At 42.9% G+C, this 13786-nt stretch overlaps 1 protein-coding gene across 1 annotated transcript in view; it reads left to right on the forward strand.

Annotated features, from left to right (window-relative positions):
* Positions 1–13786, forward strand: part of ABTB3 (ankyrin repeat and BTB domain containing 3) — a 325861-nt gene that overhangs the window by 208415 nt on the left and 103660 nt on the right. Inside the window, 1 exon segment of the mRNA XM_020982442.2 lies at positions 10204–10353. Coding sequence (XP_020838101.1) covers positions 10204–10353 — 150 coding nt within the window.

Consider the following 13786-nt stretch of genomic DNA (forward strand, 5'->3'; position numbering starts at 1 on the left):
GGCTCAGAGAGATTAATTCATTTTGCCCTGGGTCACAGGACTAGGAACCAGCAGAGTAGGGCATAGGCCGTACAAAGCCCAGTCCAACGCTCTCTCCACCAAGGTAGTATGTCTTTGTCTCTTTTAGGCTAGGTGGCATATCACACTTTCCAGCAACCTTGCATCAGAGCCTGGCCTTGGGGCAGTTACTAGGTTCAGAAGCTCTCTCTTTGTCTTTACCACATCCTAGTTATTTTGGTGGTTTGGCAAAGGCCTGTCTAACTTTCTTTCCCCTCGAATGTAGCTCATTCTGAAAAAATGCAGTGTGGAGCGTGATTAACATAATTGGGACTTGGCATGGCTCCCTCAAGTGAATGAACTGGTTGGGCCGGTCCCAAGTCTGTTTTCCACCCCAGTACCTTTTAAAATAAAGAGCCATGTGATCTGGTCCTGAGCCAATTATCAAAACCAAACCAGAAAGAGAAAAATTCCCATGGTCCTAAATATTTCCCATTTTGTTTTTCTTTTTTACATGAATACCAGTGAAAGGAAGCTTTCTGCTTTTATGTCTGTTTGTAAGTATTTCAATCAGTTTTTTTTGTTGTTTTTGTTTTTGGTGGGGTGAGCGGATCCCAACCTATGAATTTAATTAGTATATGGCTGGTCCTTGCACAAACTCCCTGTTGCAGTGGAGATTGGCAACTTGTCCACAAATTATACCGCTCTTAGAAAGTGACCTGACACCTTAAGAGGCTAAATGGATCTGCTCAGCATGGTAAGGTGGATCAAATCCTAGGACTGGAATCAGGAAGACCAAGGTTTGAATCCAACTCTTGATTCTTGTTAGCTGTATGACCATAGGCAAGTCACTTAACCTTCTCTGTGCCCCACTTTCTTCATCTTTAAAATGAGGGGGGATTGGACTAGATAGTTCTGAATCAATATGGCAGAAGGAGGACTTGAACCCAGGTCTTCCTAGCTCCAAAGATGCCTCTCTATCTAGTATGCCTGGTGCCTTCTCATCAAAAGCTCTATAAGCCTTTACTAGCATTCTACACTGGAGTCAATCAAACAAGTGTTTCTTAAACTCCTATTATGTGATAGACACTATTGCTAGGCCCTGGGGATACAATGGCATTAGAGTCAGAGGACCTGGAATCGAATCCTATTTCTGACAGTTACTGCATACGTGATCTTGGACAAATCACTTAAATTCACTGGCCCTCAGTTTTCTTATCAGTAGAATGAAGGGATTTAACAAAATCAATGGCCTCTGAATTCCTTTCTATGTCCTGTGACTCCATTCTAGTCTCTGAAGTCCCTTCCAGCCCAAGATCTATGACCGCTTTTGACCCTTTTTCTTTTTAGCAGAACTAGTATGAGACTGGAGTCCTGGAGCGGGGGAGAGATCATTAATTGCTGTCTTGGAATAAACATGTGAGAATCATATGTAGAAATTGTCAAGGGACCCAAAGATGGCAGCCTCTTGGCCCAAGACGTAGCAGCAGCTGGGGCATTGGTGGACAGTAGCTAAGGGACCCATACTCTCAAACATCAGTCAGGTGAGGAGAGGAGAAACAGGTGGTCAGAGTGGTGAGAATTCCTGAGACTCAGTTTTTTCTGTAGGGTTCTGCTGGAGAATTCCATGCCATGACAATCAATTGACATTGATTAAATTTCTGGATGAAATTATAGTCAGTATCAATGTCATTTCTATTGTCCATTTCCCATTTTTAATAACTTGGTTAAACAATTCAGGGTTAAGTTGTTTTAGTTATGTGCCATTTTTTAAATTGTTTTTTGTTGTTGTTTTTGCTAATTCTGGTTTGGCCATGTTGAGTCTCCAGAGAGCTGACTCAGGGGCAATGATGAATAATGAATTTGTTGCTAGGATAATATGGTTATATAGGCATCAAATTGAGAGGGGCACTTAGGTAAATCGAGGAAGGAAGGAGACAAGTATTTCTTAAACTCCTACTGTGTATTAGGTACTGTGTAAGCACTCTTACACATATTAGCAACAGCCCTGGAAGGTAGGTGCTGTTATTATTCTCATTTTCCAGATGACGAACTAAGGCAGACAGAGTGGGTGGGACTAGATGACCTTTAAAGTCCCTGCCAGCCCTGAGTCTAGGGGACTCAGTTTCCTCCACAATAAAATGGAGTCATTAGAGTAGATGGTTTCTGAGGCCCCTTCCAAGCTCTGGGTCTACAGCCTGGAGTCTGTAGAAAAGGAGCCTCAGGCAGAAGGCCAAAGACAAGCCACTGTTATCTACACTGTTATCAGCCTTGTTCTCTTCAACCCTAGAACGCAGAACCGAGAGATGGCTTCAGGTAACAGAGAGGCACGTTTTGGTTTGAGGAAAATGACCTTACGATGAGAGCTGTTCAGAAGGGGACCAAGATGCCTGGAGAAGGGAATGGATTTTCCCTCACTGGATATTTTTAAAGCAAAAGCTAAGTGACCGTTTATTTGTCAGGGAGGTTATAGAGAGAATTCTCATTCCAGCGAAGGCTGGCCCAGACGGTCACTGACGTGCCTTCCAGCCCTGAAATTCTCTGACCTAAGTGCCCCCTTGTTAATCGATACCAGTTAAGCAGGCGCAGTGGGCACAGTGTGGCCCAAAGGGAAACAGGAACTAGATTGATTTTAGAAACCGAGCCCCAGAACAGTTAGAATTAACAAGTTTTAAAAAAACAACAGCCTCACAACACATAGTTCTAGTATCAGGAATCAGACCAGTGAGACAGGACAGTGAGTGAAGCTTTGGAGGGACAGAAACCCATCTTGTGGAATAGCAAATGGAGGCATTCTGAAAGGAACCAATTAATGGGTGGGCAATGAAAGGTCTTCGATGACCTCCATTGCCCTAAGCCTAGGATTTCTCCCCTTCCCCACCAGCCTCGTGAGTCCCTTAGCTATAGAGGACGTGATGATTAATATTCTAGAAGCGTCAGATTACTGCTGACATCAAAATATGATGATGCAGATGACATCTTATTGACCCCGTTGATTTTCCTATAAAGATGTCGCAAGAAGTGTCTTCTAACATACCCAATACAGTCTTCAGAAAAAGCTAGGACATGGTCCTTGAATAATAGATCAATTACAGGTCTCCCACACCCAAGCAATCTGTCATTCAAGGCTTTCTCCAATAATCATGCATTTTACACTAAGATTCTAGAGCATGGTTTTTGTAATTTCTGAGTCAATTCTACTTAATAATCATTTATTGTGGAAGGCACAGCTACCCTGTGGGAGGCACTGGGCTAGGTGTTGAAGGTACTGCCAACATCCTTCATTCACCCAGGTCCCCAGCCTTGGCATCAAAGCTGGACTCTTCCCTCTTCCTCGATAGTCACAGGAGACAGTGAGATAGTTCAATGCACAGAACACTGGGCCTGGAGTCAGAAAGATCCAAGTTCAAACCTGACTTAGATACTTCCTAGCTGTGTGGACCCTGGGTAAGTCTCAGCCTCTGCCTGCCTCAGTTTCCTCAACTGTAAAAATGGGATTCATAATAGTACCCACCTCCCCCCAGTGTTGTTGTAAGGATCAAATGAGATAATGTTTGTAAAGTGCCTGGCATGCAGTAGGCACTTAATAAATGCTTTTTTCCTCCCTTTCCCACACGAGATTAGTGGCTAGATCTTGTTATTCTATTTTCATATCTTTCAAGCACATTTGATTCTACCCACTTATAAAGCCCCTACCCTGGCACAGGCCCCCATTACCTTTTGCTCAGAATATGGCAGTAGAGCTTATAATTAATTGGTCTCCATGCCCCAACTTCTCCCTTCTCCTCCATGTCACCTCCCTACTTTAAGAAAAACCTGCTGTGGCTCCCTAGTACCTCTAGAGTAAAATGAAAAATCCTCCTCTTGGCATTTCAAGCCTCATGCAATCTGGCTTCCATCAGCTCTTTCAGTATTCTCTTTTATTTGTCTTGATTGCAGTCAAACTGTTCTGTAAGTTTTTTCCCTGAACATCACATTCTGTCTCCCATCTCTGTGTTCTGGTACAACTCACTCCTCATTGAATCCCCGGCTCTTTCATAGCACAGCTCATGGGACCCTGCCTGCATCTTGGGATGCCCTCATTATGGGTTGAAATTATTTTATGTATGCCTTGTATTTATTTAATCAATCAGGAAGCATGCAGCATTGTATCTGGTACATAGTAGGAGCTTGATTAATGTTACTCAAGTGATTGACAGTAAGCATTTATTATATACCTACTATGTGCCAGGCATTGTGCGTATGTAGTTTGTCTCCCTCCTTCTCTCCCCGCTCCCATGAAAGGTGAGCTCAGTAAGGGCAAGGACTGTTTCATTTTTTTGTGTGAAAATTCCTTGCACATAGGGAGTGCTTATAAATGTTGAGCTGACTCATGGTTTCTCATCGTATGACAAGAGTTAGACTTGAAAGGACGCTTACAGGTCATCTTCGTTTTACAGATGAAGAAACTGAGACTGAGGGAAGTTAAAAGACTTAGGATCACGGCTGTAGAACTGGAAAGCCCCTCAGAGGTCATCAAGACCATTTTACATCATTTTACAAGTGAGGAAACTGAGGCCCAGCCTAGAGCTGTACCTGAATTAAACAGAGATACAAAAGAAAAGATATTTAATAAGGACCTTGGACTGTGAATTTAATAAGCACATGGAATTTCAGGAGAATTTCTAGCTCAGTACAAACACCCAAATCCATAAAAAATGACTTTCATAAACTGAGGTTATAAATTCTTAACCATAACCCCAAAGCCACAGGATCTGCTGCAGAGAGGATGTATCCAGATTGCAAATCTATTTCTTGAGGCGGCATCTTATGCTGGAAGGAGCAATGGGGGCAGGAGGACTGGGTTTGAATACCCACTCTTGCCACCTGAGTGACCTAGGGCAAGTCTGTGAGCCTCGGTTTTCTCATCTGTAAAATGGGTGAGGGGGGTTGGCCTGAATGACTTGTAAGGTCACCTTCCTGAAATTCTACAGGGCTGTGATCCTATAAGAAACACGAGAATGATTTAAGGAGGAAGAAAGCCCTACTAGCCAGAGGCATCAGAGCTTGGGACAAGATAGGGAATCTCAGCTAAGCTTTAGATGAGATTGGGAGCCTCTGGCGGACAGGGACTGACTTTTGCTCCTTTTTGTATCCCCAGTGCTTAGCACAGTGCCTGGCTCCTAGCGGGCACTTAATAAATGTTCACTGATCAACTGAGATTTGAAGAAAGAGAAGGATCTCGTGAGTTGGAGATGAGGAAGGGGAATATATTATGCATGGGAGATGGGTTATGGAGGTATACAGAGGCAAGAGATAAAAAATATGAACATTATGACATCTATAGAATAATCTGCAATGAGGTCTATACTGCATAAACCAGATTCAGAGATTTGGTTGAACCAACTTGTGCAAAATCTGGCTATTTATGACTTACAGAGTCTGGGGACAGGAGGGACCATACAGTCTAACCCTCTGATTTTATAGATTAATAATTAATTAATTAATAATTAAGCCTAGAGATCAGGTTAGTCACTTGCTAGGAAGCTCGTAAGTAGTTGCGTCAACAGGCATCTAGTAAGCCCCTGCCATGTGCCAGGCGCTGGGCTAAGTAGTAGCAATACTGAAACTTGAACCCTAATCCTCTAGCTCAGAACTGTTTTAATTATGCTGGGTGGCACAGTAGATAGGGCACTGTGCCTGAAGTCAGGAAGACTTGAGTTCAAATCCAACCTCAGATCACCCTGGGTAAGTCACTTAACTTCTGTTTGCCTCAGTTTCTTCATCTGTGAAATGGGAGTAATAATAGCACCTCTCTCCCAGGGTTATTGGGAGGATCAAATGAGATAATATTTGTTAAGGACTTAGCACAGTACATGATACATAGGAAGTGCTATATAAATGTTAGTTATTATTGTTATTATTATTACAATTATGTTTGCAACATAATGGCTCCCATTTACATAACGCTTTACATAGATTATCTCATTTGAGCCTTATTACTACCCTGGGAAGAAGTGCTGTTATTATTATCATACCCATTTTACAGCTGAGGAAACTGAGGCTCAGAAAGAAGCTGCATTGATCATAGGATCCTAGATTTTGAATGCAAAGGGACCTCGAGGGGCAGCAATCCAACCCTCTCCTTTTACAGGAAAGGAAACTGAGGCCCAGCTAGGTCGTCATTTGCCCAAGGTCACACAGGTAGAAAAGGTCAGAAGAAGAATTGGGGCCAAAGTTCTCTGCCTCCGGAGCCAACGTGCCCCTTCCACTGTAGCATGGTGAGTGATCTGGTCGAGGTCAGAGACAAGGTTTGGACCCAGACATTCCTGATGCCAGGCTGAACGCTCTAGCCACAATGGCATGCTGAGCAACCAATCGAGTTATTTTACTGGGAAGTAGGATTACGGAATCATGGATTCAGACTTGGAAGGGGCTTTCGGGGTCATCGAGTCCAGATGAGAAAACTGAGGCAGCAGAAGTTAAGTGACTTTCCCAGGGTCACACATCTAGTGAGTCTGAGGTAGGAATCAAACCCAGGTCTTATTGACTCTCAGTCCCTGCCCTACAATGCCTGTCACTGCAGTAACTATGCATGACTCTGTTGACATGAGCAGCCCCACTCGGAGTTAACAGATTGTTGACTCTCTGAGAGGCAGCTCAGTACAGTAGAAGCCATCATGGAGTCAGCAGTCAGGAGTTCAAATCCTGACCCTGCCACTTTCTAAGCCGAGTACTGGAAAATAATTAACTTGTATGAGCCTCAGTTTCCTCATCTGTAAAGTGGCCTTTCTGCTTATAGGGTTCTGAGGATCGACTGAACTGCTGTCTAGAAAGCACTTTATCAACCATAGAATATCCATGGGTATATGTGAGCTCTTTTTTTTCTTTTTCTTTTTTTTTTTTTAGGCAATTGGTCTGAGGTCGGATTTGAACTCAGGTCCTCCTGACTTCAGGGCCGGTGGTCCATCCATTGCGCCACCTAGCTGCCCCTAGGATTATTCCATCTTAATAAAGATGCTCTATCTCCAGACTCCAGTCGTTTTCTCTGGCTGTGCTCCATGCGTGGAATGGTCTCCTGCCTCATCTTCCCCTCTGGTGTCCCAAGCTTCCTTCAAGTGGGAGCTCAAAGCCCACCTTCTACAGGAAGCCTTTCCTGGTCTTCCCAAATACTAGCAACTCTGCTTTCTCAACTACCTCCAATTTATCCCACCTGTATCTCTTTTGTACATAGCTGTTTGCGTGTTGCCTTCCCCATTCGACCGTGGGCTCCTCGAGAGCAGGGACTGTTTTGTGCCTTTCTTTGTATCCCCAGTGCTTAGCACAGTCGCTGGCACTAGTAGGTGCTTAATAAATGCTCGTTGGGTGACAGTGTCTTCCTTGGGTTGTCAACGGATCTGGGATCTCATTTATGGGGCTACTCCCCCTAGTGGTTCAGCTCCCACCCATGCACGCCTGTCCTGAGCCACTCTGGTCTATGTCCATTGGTGCTTTTAGCGTATGTAAATGACAAGCTGTGTGAATTTCCACATCCTGTATTTGTCGTGGGGAAATGAGCTCTGCCAACACATTGGGACATTGGGATGCTGTCGTCTGCAGTGAAGATGGAGGTGGGAAAGAGGCGGGGAGAGTGGAGTATCCGACTCAAGCAGACGAAAGGTTGGGTTCTATGAAGGCACTTGAAACAAAACCCAATGGCAGAAGTTTGATAATTGTTCTTCTCTACTGTTGCCAATGGGACAGCATGAGGACATGTTAGCCCCAGAAAGAGAATCGTTTGTTGAATGACTGATTGACCTGGACTATCAAGACGGATTTAGGACTGGGCGCATCTTCACCAGGAGTTCAGCGAGCAGGACAAGTGTCCCAGCTGGACCACTCAGATGTATGGGGGAATAGTGAGGTCTTTTCCTAGGGGGTGATTTTAGATAGTAGGTGCTGTCCAGGGGGAACCTGAGGAGAGATGAGCAGGCAGAGATCTCAGTGGGGGCATCTGGGAGTGGTCTGAAGCATGCCTAAGGCTGAGGAGTGACTCTGATGTGAAGTTATTAGTTATTAAAGAATATGTGTTCACGTGTGGGCATGATTAGTAAAATCAAGAAGAGATCAATTTGAGGAAACTTAATTTATGTGTGGCAGCTAGATGGCGCAGTGGATAGAGCGCTGGTCCTGGAGTCAGGAAGACCTGAGTTAAAATCTGGCCTCAGACGCTTCCTCGCTGTGTGACCCTGGGCAAGTCACTTCATCTTGTTTGCCTCAGTTTCCTCATCTGTAAAATGAGCTGGAGAAGGAAATGGCGAATTATTCTAATATCTTGGCCAAGAAAACCCCAAATGGGGTCACAAACAATCACATACAACTGGACAACAACATATATAGATAAACACACATATACTATACATATTCAATACACATAAATTTTTGTTATTGTTCAGTTGTGTCTGGCTCTTTGTGACCCCATTTGGGGTTTTCTTGGCAAGAATACTGCATCGTTTTGTCATTTCCTTCTCCAGCTCATTTTACAGGTGAGGAAACTGAGGCAAACAGAGTTAAGTGACTTGTCCAGGGTCACACAGCCAGGAATTATCTGAGGTGAGATTTGAACTCATGAGTCTTCCTGACTCCAGGCCCAGCACTTTATCTACTGTGCCATCTATCTGCCCCTTTGTGGGTGTGTGTATACACATACATATGTGCATACACACAAGCATACATATATAGTTAGGTCTTACTTAGTGAGAATAATGAATCTTGTGAAGTAATCGCATAATTTGAATTTTCATTATATATTTCCATTGGACTGAAACCAATTACCATATTTTACATATAATTATATCTCAAATGCTATGAATTCAAACAATCCAAACTGCTCTGAGACCTATCTGGGGAGCAAATCTGTGATTTTATTAAAACAGGACATTTCTGCTAAGGAAATTCTCTCTAATGGTGCAGAGCACTAACCTTAATAGGTAGGACACAAAGAGATTAAGTGACAGGCCCAGGGCCACATAGATATGACATGTCAGAGGCAAAACTTGAATTCAGGTCTTCTTGACTCTAGCAAAGGTCAGGAGCATTTTGTCCCTAAAATTGCACATACACATACACACATATGTATATGTATATATGTGTAAGTGTATGTGTGTATGTATGTATATGTGTGAGTATACATAGATATGTGCACACATGTATGTATGTGTGTTTATTATATATTATATAATATATACATATACCCAATGCTATTCATGGATGCTCTAAATCTATAATTGAGAGAATGTGGGGGTACAATAGGGCACACTATATTTAGAGAGTACTGTGAGATCGTCAAGCATCAAGGGCTAAATTGTACGGAACAGGAGCTAAGACAAACAGCATAGAGAGGGTGAAATCAGGGGATGGAGGCAGGAAGGGAAATGACTTAACTGGAGGAGAATCTTAGTTGAGGAATATTAGGACATAAAAGGAGAGATGTGAAGTGTGGAGAATGTTTCTTTTCCTTGGAAAAGTGAGGGACTGCAAGGGCAGAATATCACATACACTGTCAGACTTGGTTGCTATGGCCATTTGTTTTCCTTAACTGTCTTTCTTTTTCTCCTTCCTTCCTTCCTTCCTTCCTTCCTTTCTTCCTTCCTTTCTTTCTTTTTTCTTTCTTCTTCCTTCCTTCTTTTCTTCCTTCCTTCCTTCCTTTCTTTCTTTTTTCTTTCTTCTTCCTTCCTTCCTTTCTTTCTTTTTTCTTTCTTCTTCCTTCCTTCCTTTCTTTCTTTTTTCTTTCTTCTTCCTTCCTTCTTTTCTTCCTTCCTTCCTTCTTCCTTCTCCTTCCTTCCTTCCTTTCTTTCTTTCTTTCTTTCTTTCTTTCTTTCTTTCTTTCTTTCTTTCTTTCTTTCTTTCTTTCTTTCTTTCTTTCCTTCCTTCCTTCCTTCCTTCCTTCTTTCTTCTTTCTTTCTTTCTCTTTCTTCTTTCTTTTCTTTCTTTCTTTCTTTCCTTTCTCTTCTCCTCTCTCTCTCTCTCTCTCTCTCTCTCTCTCCTCTCTTCTCTCTTTCTTTCTTTCTTTCTTTCTAAGGAGAGAGGGAGGTGATGAAATGTGGAAATCATGATATATGAAACAAAGGCATCAATAAAACATCAAATTTTTAAATAGTTAAACAGTTGTCAAAATAATGAAAAAAATAACCTTTCTCTCCTGTTTTGTTGTCTCTCTCTCCACCCCTCCTGTCCCGATGATTCCAGGTGTTCTCTGCCTGCCAGACAGCCTGACCCTTCACCGAGACCCCCAGAGGCCAAGCAAGCCCGGAGAGTTGCCCATGTTCAGCCAGTCAGAGCTAAGGACCATCGAGCAATCCCTGCTGGCCACGCGTGTGGGCAGCATTGCAGAGCTGAGTAAGTAAGGAAGGGACTCAGCCTGCTTGTGATCTGGCCAAGTCTCCTTTGTCTTATGACAGACCCTCCCTATGCCCATACTCAGGGTGTAGGGCCAGGGGGGTATATTTCCAGCAATGAATTAACCAGCTACTACTTGTGGGCTACTATAGGCAAAGAACAGTGGGAAGGGTCTTGGGAGATAATAATAACAAATACTCGTAGAGTGTCTTCAAATTTCCAAAACGATTTACAAACATTATTTCATAGGATCTTAGATTGAGGCTGGAAAGGACCTCAGAACTCACTGGGGCCAGCCCCATCATGTTCCAGATGAGGAAACAGAAGAAGCCCAGAGAAATTAAATGACTTGACCAAGGACACACAGCAAGTAAGGGTCTAAGGCAGGAATTGAATCTAGGTCTTCCTGATTCCAAGTCCATTTCAATAGTCCCTCTCACTTGAGCCTCACAAGTTTTCTTCATGGAAAAGGTTGCATTTGAGTTGGGTTTTAATGGATGTGATGGGCAGCTAGATGGCGCCATAGTGGATAGAGCACTGGGCTTGGAATCTGGAAGACTCATCTTCATGAGTTCAAATCTGGCCTCAGACACTTCCTAGCTGTGTGACCCTGCACAAGTCATTTAACCCTGTTTGCCTCACCCCAAAAAAAATTTAAAAAAAAAGAATTCTGAGGAGAGGAATGATGCGACCAGGTTTATGCATAAAAGGACACAGCTTCCTATGTACAAAAATATTTATAGTGGCCATTTTTATAGTGGCAAAGAACTGGAAACTAAGGGGGTACCCATTCATTGGGAAATGGCTGAACAAATTAGAGTGCATGAATTTTTGATGAAATATTGTTGTTCCATAAGAAATGATGAAAGAAATGGTTTGGGAGAAACCTGGGAGGATGTGCATGAACTGATGCAGAAGAAAGTGAGCAGAACCAGGAGAATGACTCAGAATAGCAACATGGTAATAATGAACAACTTTCAAAAATTCAAGAACTCCAATCAACGCACTAATTTCCCACGATTCCCTAGGACAGCCTCTACTTATCCATTCAGGGCTGCTCAGTGTGCCACCTGCTTTCCTGACTTCCCAGGGTAAAGAAACTCAAATTGTTTTTACTTCGGATCCCACTGCTTGGTTGATTATTGAATGGTGTGTTCATTCCTGATGAAATTGGAGCATGGATCCCAGGAAGGACAGATTAAGCTCATGGGAATTGAATCCTGGTACAGGACTGTCTCTGTACCTCAAGCTACAGGGATCCTTGCAATTCCTTCTCAATGGGCTAGCTATATAGATGGGTAGATACATGGATGGATAGATAGACAGACAGACAGATTGATGGATAATAGATAGATAGTGGATATATAGGTAGATAGACAAAACATATAGATAGATGGGTAGGTATAGATTAGAGATAGTTAGACATACATACATAAATACATAGATAGTTCTCAAGTAGCCACATATAGTTACATACCTATATACGTACATGCATGTATAGCAGAGTAGAGTTGACCTCAGTTCTGTATACACACATACACACACACACAAACACACAACATATATTTAGCTTATTGTAAAGGACCTCAGTATCCCCCAGATTAGGTGATCAAAGAATCTTAGAGTTTGAATCTCATTCGATTGTGAGCTCCTTAAGGGCAGACTGTCTTTTGCCTTGCATCCCCAGCACTTAGCACAGTTCCTGACTCATAGTCGGTGCTTAATAAATACATATTGCTTGCTTGATTAGAAGAAATCTTGGAAATCTATTCCAGCCAGTACACAACTTTCTAGCCTGGGTTGGATGTCAAGGGCAAGGAAAAAGTCCAAAAGAACTCCAAACATATGGTGATACCACCCTCCAGGACTGTTGTTACTGTACTGTGAAACTTTGATGGATCTATGGTTTCACTGATGTGGAAATGCCTTCCAATGGGGCCTATTACAACCCTTCTGTGCATTTTCATTCTCCGTAATTCTTGTCCACCTCTTTCTAAGAGTCCTCCATAGGGGATCTACCCAGTGTGCTGGTGTCCTTGGATTCATAGGGTCAGAGCTTTCAGGCTGGAAGGGAGCTAAGAGCCAATCTAGTCTGACCTTCTCATTTTATAGGTGAGGAAACTGATGCTCAGTGACTGGTCCAAAGGCATACAGGTCAGAAGAGGTAGATATGGCACCTGAACCCCTGAGCTCCAACTCCAGAGCGAGTATTCTTTACCTAGTACCCCTCTTCCTTCCTCTGATTCTTCAGACATTTCAGAGATACCAGAGATGCCACTCCTGGGCTGACCCCCTCACTTGCATTACATGAATGAGAGAGAGACAGAGACAGAGACAGAGACGAGACAGAGACAGAGACGAGACAGAGACAGAGACGAGACAGAGAGTATGTACATATTTATTAAGTGCTTGATATGTGCCCAGCACTGTGCTAAAAACTGTGCAAACAAGACAGCCCCTACTCTCAAGGAGCATACATTCTAATGGGGGAATACAACATATAAAAGGATACCAGAAAGCAGGGGATGAGGAAGGATAATTACCCACATGAAGGCAAGGCTATCAGAGGAGGGAGAGAGAAGTCCAGAGGAGGAGGAATGGAGTCCAAAGTGGATGAGCATGGCTTGAGTTGATCAGATCAGTGGTTCTCAATGGGTATTCTGTGATAAACGATCACATCACTAGTTTTGCTAGATAAGCTGTGAAAATTGTATATTATTGTAGATAACAGAAAATTTATAAATAATTTCCACATAAATTGCACTAACCCTGCACACATAGTAAAGTAAGTACAGTATTTTCAGAGCAAGCAAAATTAGCCTATTATATGCATATGCTAGCCTTCCAAACACATCAAACCTTGAAGCCGCTGAGCCCTCAACAAAAATGACTGGTCCTTTTGAAAGAAAACCATGCATGTGCAAAGGCTTCAACCCTCTAGGAGTCTTGCCATCTTAAATACTCAGGCTACCACAGTTCCTCATAACAAAGTTTACTGTGACAAAAGCAACAGTTGTTTGAGAATCGTTGGATGAGGTGATTGAAGAGGTGAGGGGAAGGGAAAGGTCAGAGACCAGGGAAGGACCTTGGACTTTATCTAGGCCAAGAGGGACAACTGTGGCTAGAGAAGAAGGAAAAATCAGAGCCTTGGGGGAAAGATCCTCACCCAGCAACTCCCACCACCAAGACAAAAAGAGACACTTTCTCTAGCTTGGTGTCACTGGGGTAAGTAAATATTGATCGAGGCCCCACCCAAGACAATGTTTTAGGCTCTGTGAGGACCTCAGTCTTCCTGGGTAGTTAAGGCTACAGATGGGTAGATTTCTGATGATATGAGGCTTCACATGGTAAGTAATTTAAGGTAATTTAGCAGAACTAAATCATGAAGCAAAAACTGGAACAAATTATACCAATTTGCTAAATCATGAACCAA

This window comes from Phascolarctos cinereus, unplaced genomic scaffold (assembly GCF_003287225.1).
Source record: "Phascolarctos cinereus isolate Bilbo 61053 unplaced genomic scaffold, phaCin_HiC Scaffold_1;HRSCAF=81, whole genome shotgun sequence".
Lineage (NCBI taxonomy): Eukaryota > Metazoa > Chordata > Mammalia > Diprotodontia > Phascolarctidae > Phascolarctos > Phascolarctos cinereus.